This window comes from Balaenoptera musculus, chromosome X, assembly GCF_009873245.2.
Source record: "Balaenoptera musculus isolate JJ_BM4_2016_0621 chromosome X, mBalMus1.pri.v3, whole genome shotgun sequence".
Lineage (NCBI taxonomy): Eukaryota > Metazoa > Chordata > Mammalia > Artiodactyla > Balaenopteridae > Balaenoptera > Balaenoptera musculus.
The window spans coordinates 126,322,387-126,334,828 of NC_045806.1; the positions used below are offsets into that span (position 1 = coordinate 126,322,387).

At 36.1% G+C, this 12,442-nt stretch overlaps 1 protein-coding gene across 2 annotated transcripts in view; it reads right to left on the reverse strand.

The window, feature by feature from the left end:
- The window catches only part of GABRA3 (gamma-aminobutyric acid type A receptor subunit alpha3), a 220,143-nt gene that overhangs the window by 140,340 nt on the left and 67,361 nt on the right, over positions 1-12,442 (reverse strand). For both annotated transcript variants that reach the window (XM_036841158.1, XM_036841157.1), the window contains exon 2: positions 8,472-8,637. In XM_036841158.1, the coding sequence (XP_036697053.1) occupies positions 8,472-8,611 (140 nt within the window). In that variant the 5' untranslated portion in view covers positions 8,612-8,637. The remainder of the gene's footprint in view (positions 1-8,471; positions 8,638-12,442) is intronic.

Consider the following 12,442-nt stretch of genomic DNA (forward strand, 5'->3'; position numbering starts at 1 on the left):
TTAAGGAGATTGAATCAGTAATCAGAAAACTCCCAAACACAGAAGAGCCAAGGATCAGATGGTTTCACCAGTGAATTCTACCAAACATTTAAAGAAGAATTAACACCAATCCTTCTCAAACTGTTGCAAACATTTGAAGAGGAGGGAACACTCCCAAATTCATTTTATGCAGCCAGCATTACCCTGATATCAAAGCCAAATAAGACACAAGAAAATAAAATTACAGACAAATATCCCTGATAAAGATGTAAAAATTCTCAACAAAATATTAGCAAACTGTTTTCAAAAGCACATTAAAAAAATCATTCACCATGATCAAGTGAGATTTATCCCTGGGATGCAAGGATGGTTTAACACATGCAAAACAACAAATGTAATACACCACATTAATAGAATGAAAGACAAATACGATATAATCATCTCAACAGAGGCAGAAAAACTATTTGACAAATACAACATCATATCATGATGAAAATGTTCATCAAATTGGGTATAGAAGGAATGTTCCTTAGCATAATAAAGGTCATCTATGACAAGCCCATAGCTAACATCATACTCTGGTAATAAGTTAAAACTCTTTCCTGTATGATCAAGACAGAGATGCCCACTCTTACCATTTGTATTCAACATAATAATAAAAGTTCTAGCCAGAGCAATTAGGCAAGAAAAAGAAATAAAAACACCCATATCAGAAAGGAGAAGTAAAATCATTTCTGTTTGCAGATGATATAATCTGACATGTAGAAAACCCTGAAGACTCCACTAAAAAACTGTTAGAACAAATAAATGAATTCAGTAAAGTTTTAGGATACAAAATCAAGACACAGAAATCAGTTGCATTTCTATACACTAACAATGAATTATCTGAAAGAGAAGTTAAGAAAGCAATCTCATTTACAATAGCATTGAAAATAATGAAATATTGAGGAATAAATTTAACCAAGGAGGTGAAAGACCTGTACACTGTAAACTATAAGACATTGATTGAAAGAGATTAAAGAAGACACAAATAAATAAAAAGATATCTCAGGTTCCTGGATTTGAAGATTAATACTGTAAATATGTCCATACTACCCATAATGATCTACAGATTCAATGTAATCCCAGTCAAAATTCCAAAGAAATTCCTATTCACAGAAGTAGGAAAAACTATTCTACAATTTGTTTCAGACCACAAAAGACCCTGAATAGCCAAAGCAATCCTGAGAAAGAAGAGCAAAGCTGGAGGTATAACAATACCTGATTTCAAGCTATAGTACAAAGCTATAGTAATCAAAACAGTATGTTACTGGCATAAAAATAGGCACATAGATCAGTGGAACAAAATAAAGAGCCCAGACATAAAACCTCACAAATATACTCGACTAATTTTTGATGATGGAGCCAAGAACACACATTGGGGAAAGGACAGTCTCTTCAATAAATGATATTGGGAAAACTGGATATCCACTTGAAAAAGAATAAAACTGAACCCCTACCTTACACCACTCACATAAAATTAACTTGAAATGGATCAAAGATTTAAATGTAATACCTGAAACTGTAAATCTCCTTGAAGAAAACATAGGGGAAAAGAGCCTTTACATTGGTCTTGGCAATAATTTCTTGGATAAGTCACCAATAGCACAGGCAACAAAAATTAAAATAAACAAGCTGGCCTACATTAAACTAAAAAGCTTCTGAACAGCAAAGGAAACAAGCAATAAATGGAAAAGAAAACCTACAGAATGGGAGGAAATATTCCCAAACCATATATCTGATTAGGAATTAATATTCATAATATATAAAGAACTCATACAACTCAATAGCAAAAGGGAAAATAATCCAATTAAAAAATGGGCAAAGGACCTGAGTAGGCGTTTTTCCAAAGAAGACATAAAAATGGCCATCAGTTGTGTGAAAATGTGTTCAACATCACTAATCATCAGGGAAATGCAAATCAAAACCACAATGAGACATCAACTTGCCGGTTAGGATGGCTTTTTATCCAAAAGACAAGAGATAACAAATGTTGGCAAGGATGTGGAGAAATAGGAACCCTTGTGCACTCTTTGTGGGAATGTAAATTGGTATAGCTATTATGGAAAACAGTATGGTTATTACTCAAAAAGTAAATATGGTACTACCATATTATCCAGAAATTCCACTTCTGGGTATATATCTGGAGGAATTAAAATCAGTGTTGCACAGGGATATCTGCACCCCCATGTTCACTGCAGCATTATTCACAACAGCAAAGGTATGGAAACAACCTAAGTGTCCACCAATGGAAAAGAAAATGTGAGATATACACATACACACACAAACACACACACACATATACAAGAGAATATGGCATGTGTATGAGAAAGAAGTCAATCCTGCCATTTGTGACAACATGGATGGGCCTTGAAGGCATTGTGCTAAGTGAGATAAGTTAGAGAAGGACAAATACTGTATGATATCACTTATTTGTGGAATCTAAAACAACCGAACTTGTGCAAACGATAGTAGAATGGTAGTTACCAGAGGTTAGGGTTGGTGAGGAAATGGGGAGATGTTGTTTAAAGGTACAGACTTACAAATAGTAGATAAACAAGTTCTGGAGCTCTAATATATAACATAGTGATTATAGTCAACAATACTATATTATAAACTTCAAGGTTACTAAGAGAGTAAATCTTAACTGTTCTCAACACAAAAGAAATGATAAATATGTGACATCATAAAGGCATTAGCTAACTCTACTATAATCATATTGCAATATATAAATGTATCAAACCAAAACATTTTACACCTTAAACTTACACAATGTTATATGTCAATTATATCTCAATTTAAAAAAAGTATTTCTAAAAATTCCTTTTCAGATCATATATCTGCAATGCTCACAGACCTTTCATAAGTCTTCGTGGTTACCAAATAAAATCCAACTCCTTGGCCTGATATTCATGGCTTTCTGTGAATCTGCAATCTATTCCCAATATACTTTTACAGGTGTAAATTCCACTACTTCTCTTTCTGACCAGAAATCATAGCCATATAAGATTATTCACCATTTCCCAATACTCCCCATGTTTTCATATTCCAAGTCCAGTCATTCCAATAAGTGGAAAGGTCTAGCTAAAAATTCAGCACTAGGGATACCAGTTATATACTGGGAAGGGAATGAGAAACACCTGGAATTCAATAACATACATTCTAATGTTTTTACAGAAGCCACTTAAAGAAAAAAGAATCAACTGATTTTTCACTAGAATATGTCCAATCTATCTCAAAAAGACAACTTTCTTTTTCTTAAATGGCTTCTATAGACTGGTAATGAAACTAAAGAAGTATTAGCTTAAGACACACCCATTCGCTATGTGGTCCACCTGTTCACACTATTTGCTGAATTAAAGTAAAATAAAAACCAAGTCCTTCATACCTTCTTAGTAACTAAAAGCCACTGCTTCACAGAAACACACGAGAAGATCTGACTACTGTATCTTGTGAATGATTAAATAACAAGGTACTAGACCTTAGAGATATGATTTCATATGTGAACATCAGCAGGCGTACCCCAACTTAAAATGGGTTGTATTCCAAAGTTTGCAAAGAATTAAAGGTACATTCTTCCTTTGAAACAATGCCATAAAGGGTAGCTACTTTTCCAGGCAAGGCTACACAAGTCTTTATTTCTCATAATTTATCTGAATGATTGTAATTGCCAATGCATGAGCACTATTTCAGCAACATTGCTCATTAAGTGGACTTTCATACGCCAGCCTGAGAACCATTTATAACACTGCCTATGTGGAGAAAAGAATTATGACACAAAAGAAGGGAAACTACAGTACTAGGCATATTCTCTTCCCCACTATTATTTACTCTCTACCCCACAACCACGGCCATGACCAAAGCAAAGAGCTGGTCACGGCCTCAAATCTCTCAATCAATCCTAGTGACTAGTATCCTTACAATGGAGAGTCCTGACAGTCATTGCCTTAACCAAGAGATCACATTTAGCATCAGTAATACTGAGACGACCTTGCCTCCTGACATGATACAATAGGAAGTCATAGTGTCATCTACCAAATATTCTTGATCCTGGCTTCAAATGTCCAGCTCTGCCCTGTGTTACAAATTCTACACTTCTACTTCAAAATGGAAAATGATATTTCTTATTCCTCTAGGTCCTATAAGAAAATTACATTTGTCCCATTTTAGCACAGGCTAGGCAGTCATGTGGCTGAGATATTAAGTATTCAGAGACTGAGGGATTACTATACATAAGTAAATGTTCATGTACACAAAATAAATGGACATGTGCCTAATTCATACTTAAAAGTGACCAAACACATGAAAAGCAATACATTGTAGCAATTAATAGCGTGTACTCTGGAGCCAGACTGTCTGGGTTTCAGTCCTGGCTCTGCCACTTTTTAACTGTAGGAGCTTTGGCAAGTTACTTGACCTCTCCGTGTCTCCATATTTTATCTGTGAAACAGGAATAATAGCAGCACCTAGGTAGCAGGTCTGTTATAAGGATTATATGGATTAACCTATGTAAAGCACTTAGAATAGTGTTTGTTACATGTAAGAGTTATTTAAACATAAGTTTTAAAGTAACATGATAGGATATTAAAACTATAAATAAGAATAAAGTATTGAACTAAGTTTCAAAAAAATCTAATTAGAGAACAAAGGAGAGTGTTCAGTTTTAAGCAATGTCTGGAAAATCGTATCATGTCAGGAGAATAGTTGAAAGTAGTAAGAGGTATCCTGTAGACAAGAAAGCATGGAGTAGCTCTGAGACCTGTTATGTGGAAAAGGAAGCAAGTGCCACAGGGACCTAAAACTGGCAGGCATTAGAGGAAGGTGGACTTCTGCTCAATTTAGGAAGCACTTTCCAATCCCTAGAGCTATATGCCCATGGTAATAATGCAGTTTACTACTGGAGGGATTCAAACTGGTAGGTCAATCATAAAGCATAATGCAAGAGGGATTCTTGATCAGGGTAGGAGCTTAGGACTTACAGCTTCTCAGGTCCCACATCTGATTCTTAAATTTTAAGATTTGGTGATTGAATGGTAAAAGTATTAATGTATTGATTCCATAATAGAGATTATATACACATGGAAGAGATTAGACTTTGCATACTTATAATTCAAGTCAAAATTAGCTTGAGACATTCCCACTCAACATGTGCCACGCCTGTCCACATTATTCACTGAGTTAAAGTAAAATAAAAACCAAGTCTTTCATGTTTCTCTTAGTAACTTAGTATTTACATGTGTGGCCACAAGTGCCAGTTTATTCTGAGATTAAGATAACTGAGAAAATATATTTCACAATGAAAGCAGACACTTACAAGGACCTATGGAACATGGCACCAAGTCAGACTATGAATGTGACAAAGAGACAATGAATCAACAGTTCAACCATTTCCTCTTAAATTCACAGTATCTGCTCTCACCACTGCCAGCACTATGTAATCTTGATGCAGAAAAAGTGGTGATACGGTGTCATGTAAATGTACAGCCTTGTGCCCAGTGTCTTTCATTTCCCCTTCCAGATATATTATGCACTCTTCACCCTGTTCTCTTTCTTATAAGGGTAAACTATATGAACTATATCAACAGGGCTGCCACAGCCTCTGGCTTCAGAAGACAGAGGGAAAAAGAAGGGAAAGTCTGGGTATGTAATCTCTTGGCTCTCTCCCTGTGAAATCTCCTCCACTAAAGATCTCTTCACCTCTTAAGTAAACTTGTTTTACATGACGTACCTACTGCTGGCCTTAGGTTCTTGCTGTATCTGTTGGGGGTGTATCTACACCCAGACCATACCTTTACTATTAGGTCCTTTGCAAATGTACCCTCCTCAAATAGTCTTATTTGAAATGTCCCATCTGTATTCTTTGGGATCCTGACTGATACACATCTCAAGTTTCAACAAATCGCAGTCAGACCTGGACAGAATATCCATTTGGCATTTACTTGCTACTGAGGTTGACCCATCATGAAATTGCTTATATTCAACCATTTTGACCCAGAGAAATGACATTTTCATAATGCTCCAACCTAACACTCTTCACACATATAGTTCTCATTTGTTAATGGTCAAACAAGGAAGCAGGAGTATGAGAAATTCCTTTATTACATGAAGCTGAAATTGTTCCCTGTAGCTTTTCTTTAAAAATATGGGACTTGGAATCAGAGACTGATGTTCTAGACCTAGCTCTACTATTAATTTTCTGTAAAGTCTTAGAAAAGTAAATTTCCTTTTCTGGAACTCAATTTCTTCATGCACAAAATGAGGAATCAGACTATATGCACTCTATGCATTTTCCCATGTCTGCTATTCTAAAATTTCAGAATCCCATATTCCTAACTATACTGTAAGTTCTTTGAAAACAAGGACTGTGTCCCCAAAGTATTGTTCGAAGATTCCTTACATCAGAATCATGTGGGGCACTTGATAAAAATGCAAATTTTAGGCACTATCCTCAGAGCTACTAAATCAAATTCTCCAGGTGTGGAGACTGCTTCCTTGCTTACACATACCAAACATTGAGAACAATTGCATTTAGAACATGATTTCAACAAAGTACTGGTCAATAAACCAGTACTCCTCAACAGTCTCTGCTTTTTCAAGCAGGATGTTTTGGCCTTCTCTTTAATATAATTATTAAAAGGCTTGTTTATCTGATTTTCTAAGCACCAACAGGACATAAGCAAACCAATGTAAACAGGAGAGGTGACAACTGACACTGAGGATGGAGACACAAAAAGAAAAAAAGCAGATATAGGATAAATACAATGAATGCTCTTTATGATGATCAGAGAGTCACCAAGAAGTGGGACTGTTCTGTTCAAAATCCTTGTTTAGGATTATTAGATAACATGCAATACATTTTTAGAGAACTTTAATTCTCAGAGTTAAAATTAAAAAGGCTTTAACATTTGAAGAGGTAAGATTCATTTATTTAGAACTTCCATCTTATTTAGAACACCTATCATGCCCAATGAAATCACATACATGAGAAGTTAATAAGACAGAATTAGTCTTTTTTTTTTTCCCCACACTGGGATAAAGAACAAAAAGGGCCTCATGGGCCACGTTTCTAAGGACATATCAGTCCAGTTGTGTAACCCTCAGCCCCAGAGATTATTGTTGAAAATGCTGATAGAAGACGGAAAGACTCAGAGTACATTAAGATAATCAACTCTGCAAAAATAATTAGGAACAAGTCCTAATGCTTCCAAGTATATGGGACAATAGCCAAATGTAAAACAACAACAAACACTACCAAAGAATAAAATATCCTCTGTAATATTGAAATATGTAGAGGCTAAGGGGGTGATTTCTAGTAATGATATTCTCTGAATGAGGTTGACTTTTAAAGTCAAAAGAAGTTCAAAATAGCTAAAGAACATAGAGTTTGGTGACAGGAGGACTAGAAATAAGGGTGACAAATGGGTGGAGGCTGGGTCATACTGGGTCTTATAAAATCATATTAAGGAGTTGGGACTTTAGGGATAATAGAAAGTCATTAAGTAACTCTAAATAGGACAGATATAATGCAACATGCATTGTAGAAGAAACACTGGCTACAGACTTTAGGAAGTAAAACCAATTAGAGACTCTTGCAGTAGTCCAAGTGGAAGACAACATCGGGTTAAACTAGGGTGGTAGCAGGAAAGTTGGAAAAAAGTAGATGAATCCAAGGGATGTGGGAGGAAGAAATGACAAATCTTAGGGATTGATTGAATCTGTAAAGTGAAGGGTAGAAAGCATAGCCATAAAAGCATGAAGAAACCAAATATAGTATTTACTGTTACTACTACGTCAAGATTTCTTTTACTATGCCAGTAAAACCATCCCCCAGCTACTTCAGGGTATTACCATCAGCTGAAGGGAACCATCTCACTCTAAAATGCCTGGGAGGACAATGACTGACTAAGATGAAGCTACAAAAGCCAAGCCCCTTGCCAAAATTATAGTGCCATTCATGCTCCGTATCTCCCCATGGGGTCAAATGGAAGCTACACTTCAAGTGAAATCACACCTTTGTTTTACTTTTGCTCCTTCCCTATCTCACTTCCCTTACTTCTTACAAGTTTCCTTCCTTAACAGATGAATCTACATATGCAACAGAAACAGACTCACAGAGATAGAAAACAAACTCATGGTTACCAAAGGGGAAAGGGAGGGGGAGGGATAAATTAGGAGTATGGAATTAACAGATACACACTACTATATATAAAACAGATAAGCAACAAGGATTTACTATATATCACAGGGAACAATATTCAATATCTTGTAACAACCAATAATGGAAAATAATCTGAAAAAAAAAGAATATTTATATAACTGAATCACTTTGCTTTACACCTGAAATTAACACAATATTGTAACTCAACTATTCTTCAATTTAAAAAAAAAAAGCTCTGGTCAAAGGCAATAATTTATCACAGTCTTCTTTTGTTCTAGGAGTTAAGGGTACTTACCCGCCAATATCCTGCTTCACAAAGTCCCCAGGTTCTTGTCGTCTTGATTCCCCTTGGCCAGTTGTTCCAGGGAGAATATTAATCAGGAAGAGAAGCCCAAGGCTAGTCATGTAGAACTGACTTATTTGTGTGATTATCATCTTCTTAGGCACCAACTTGGAGAGACCTGTGAGTTCCATGTTCAGGGAAAGAGGAAGGGGAAAGGAGTAGAAGACAAAGGGAAGGAGGAAGAAGTGGTGAAAAAAAAGATTTTATTCAACTCTATTAGAGCCATTTAACTTCCATAATATACAGCTACTAAATGCTTACTGTGACAGTCCTCCTTCTGCAGTTCATCAATGCCACCAAAATTCACTCCTGGCATATCCCTCTCTTGATTATACCAGAGCCCAAACAACAGAGGGTAGTATAAAGACTCTAAATAAGTAATTGGAAGTCTTAGGTTACAATGCCATCTTTTTCCCTGTCTTCTTGTAACTAGGTGAGTCACAGAACTTCTCTTAGCCTCAGTTACCTCTTATAATCCGAGATCTTAAAATAATCTCTCATGTCTTCATTTTATTTTCCCCCAATCCTGTTTGATTTTTTACTATCACAAATGCCTTTTCCATGAATAATTGTATAATATTGTAGAAAATCCTAGAATATTAAGACCTGGAGTCTCTTTATAGAATTTTTGGGATTGATTCTCATCTTGATACAGTTAAGCAGTTTTCCAAAATATCAAAGGGCCTGGAGAAGATCGACTGTATCCTCTGAATCGGGTTGAGAAAATGCTGAATGATGAGACACCATGATTCCTGAATAGGAATGCAATGTTTTCCCATAAAGAGATATTTGAGGGCAAAACCAGTCCCATATAGAGGCCACAACATAAAGAAGAAATCCAAGCCCAGTCTCCTGGTACAGAAGTCCCTACGTGGTCAGCAAATTATACTGATGATAGAATTATGCAATTTTGAGTTGCCTATATGCAGGGCTGTTTTATGAACTCTGGACTGGTAGAGGTTTACCCAGGACATGGGGTTAAGAAAACAGTGTAAAGAGGCACTTGCTTGTTACCTCTAAACCTTATGGCTTCTTTGAATTTGAGACACTGACCACTTGAAGGAGACCTAATTCTGACCCAGCACCATACTCTTTTACAGTCATATAGGTGGTTTAATTTTCAGAGGGCATAGAAGGATATGAAAAGTTTTTCCCAAGGAAAGTTTATACAAGACACTAATATGTAAAACAGATACATGCTGAAGAGCTATTCTGGTAGATGAGAAGATGAAGAACAAAATCTTTCTAAATTGATCCTAACCACCCCACCCCCCCCGCCCCAAAGCAGCCACTAGGTTCTATATTAGATTGTCTTCTTGAATCTGATACAGGCATAGAAAACCATGATACAGGAGAAAATGGATTTCTGACATGAGAAAATGTCCACATTATAGATAGAAATAGTCATAGTATTCGGTTGTATCACATAAATTTGCCAATATTTGACAATTTTTCTTTCACAAAACAGCAATTTCTTATGCTCAATTTAATATGTGCTGTGACATTCATGATTCATGAGCTGTACAAGAGTTGATGGCTATTTTACAGAAATCAACAGAAACAGTACAGTTAAGAATATTTGTAATGAGGTGGATGGAGTTAGAGTCTGTCATACAGAGTGAAGTAAGTCAGAAAGAGAAAAACAAATACAGTATGCTAACACATATATACGGAATCTAAGGAAAAAAAAAAAAAAAAAGGCCATGAAGAACCTAGTGGCAAGACGGGAATAAAGACACAGACCTACTAGAGAATGGACTTGAGGATATGGGGAGGGGGTGGGGTGAGATGGGACAGGGTAAGAGAGTGTCATGGACATATATACACTACCAAATGTAAAATAGATAGCTAGTGGGAAGCAGCCGCATAGCACAGGGAGATCAGCTCAGTGCTTTGTGACCACCTAGAGGGGTGGGATGGGGAGGGTGGGAGGGAGGGAGATGCAAGAGGGAAGAGTAATGGGAACCTATTGTATATGTATAACTGATTCACTTTGTTATAAAGCAGAAGCTAACACACTATTGTAAGGCAATTATACTTCAATAAAGATGTTTAAAGAAAAAAAAAAAAAAAAAAAGAAAACCATAGCATACGAGTAAGAAAATATGGTGCATAAACAGACAATTCTGGGGCAAGAGAAACAGCTGTAGTATGGGCAATAACTCTGACATATGCTCAAACATCCACAGGGCTTCAGAAGACCCTAATGTTGAAAATCACATGACAAAGGTTAATGCTCATATAATCATGATTGACAATTACTCTACAGGAACAAAGAGACTTGGTACAGGATATGAAGTCTAAATTGTCGAAATAATGCATGGAATATAGGACAGAACTATGATGCATGCTTAAAAAACATGACTGCCTGAGTAACAATCCTGGGTTTAGGAGAAGATGGCCATGCTGCATGAGCAAAATACTCATAGTGTATGTTCAACTATGCTATTCTAGTATATAACTATGGCTTATGTTCAAATGATCATGGTAAACAAGCAGCAAATCTTCACACTAAGCATAGATGCCAATGACACAGAAACAAATGCCCATGATTTGGAAGGAGAAAACTATGATGCATAAGAAGACAACAATGTTATATAAACTCATGACTAAGATACATGTTCAAATAACCATTATGCATGAGAAGACATCCCTTATATATAAAAGAGGTTGGACATAATACGTGCCCTCCAACTACCATGACACTTGTTAGCAAACAACATTATTATTATTCATGTGAACACATTTATGATATAAAACCATTTGGCTATGGTATATGTCAGAAAACCATAGCACATAAGCCTACTAACCACTGAACAAGAGAAGAGGGCCTTGGTACACATTTCATTAAGACATTGCACATGATCAAAAGAATGCCACTAGACTGCTGTACAACAATGTGAATATACTTAACAACATTAAACTGTACAGTTAAAATGGCTGATTGCTTGTTATGTGTTTTTTTACCAGAATTAATGTTTTAATTAAAAAACAACATGCCACTGGAACAGGCAGAGTCTTAGCAAGTTAGCAAATATCTATAAAACAGGACCCAACCCTGATATATGTACAGAGAAATATGGCACATTAGAAGCTATTAGCATTAAATGAACATAAATCCATGTACATGCTCAGATGATCATCAAACAGTACAGAGAAGGACAGTAGAAGAGAAGACACTCAAAATTATTCTAACAACCTTGCTGAATTTTCAAGTGACCATAGTACATAAACCATGAGACTTGAACAAAGAGCCTTCAAACATGATAAAGCATCTATCTAGCTGGAGACAACTATGGTATATGCTTAAACAACCATGATGAATGTGAAGAAGTATTTGGTATATTAGTCCTTAACCACGATGTGTGCATGCACAATGTGTGTATCACGGCAACCATGATATAAGAATTAAGTGACATGGTTTAGGAGTAGATGGCCAAAAAAAAAAAAGGAGTAGATGGCCATGCTAGACTGCCATGATGCAGGAACAGAAGCCATGGTCCAAGAGTAGGTTGACATGCTCAAATTTTTCCACTGGAGCTGAGAGGTAAGGTATAGATGCAAGTGGCCATAATGAAGAATTGATATCTTTCAAGTAATGATGACCATGGTGAATAAATTGCTATTTATAACATATGAACAAACAAATATAATACTACACATACCCATGATGAATATACTGAAAATTACAGCAAAGGAACATCATATAATGACATGAATATTCAAACAACTATGTTGCATGAGCAGAATGTAAAACCTAATATTAGTTTTAAAGTTAGTATAAAGAAGCCAGTGTACACTGCAAAAGTAGACAACCATGGTGTATGCTCATATAAGTACAGCAAATGAATAAACACCGATGACGTATGAGCTTAAAACCAATGAGTGTATTCAGATAACCATGGTCACAATGGCAGATCTCT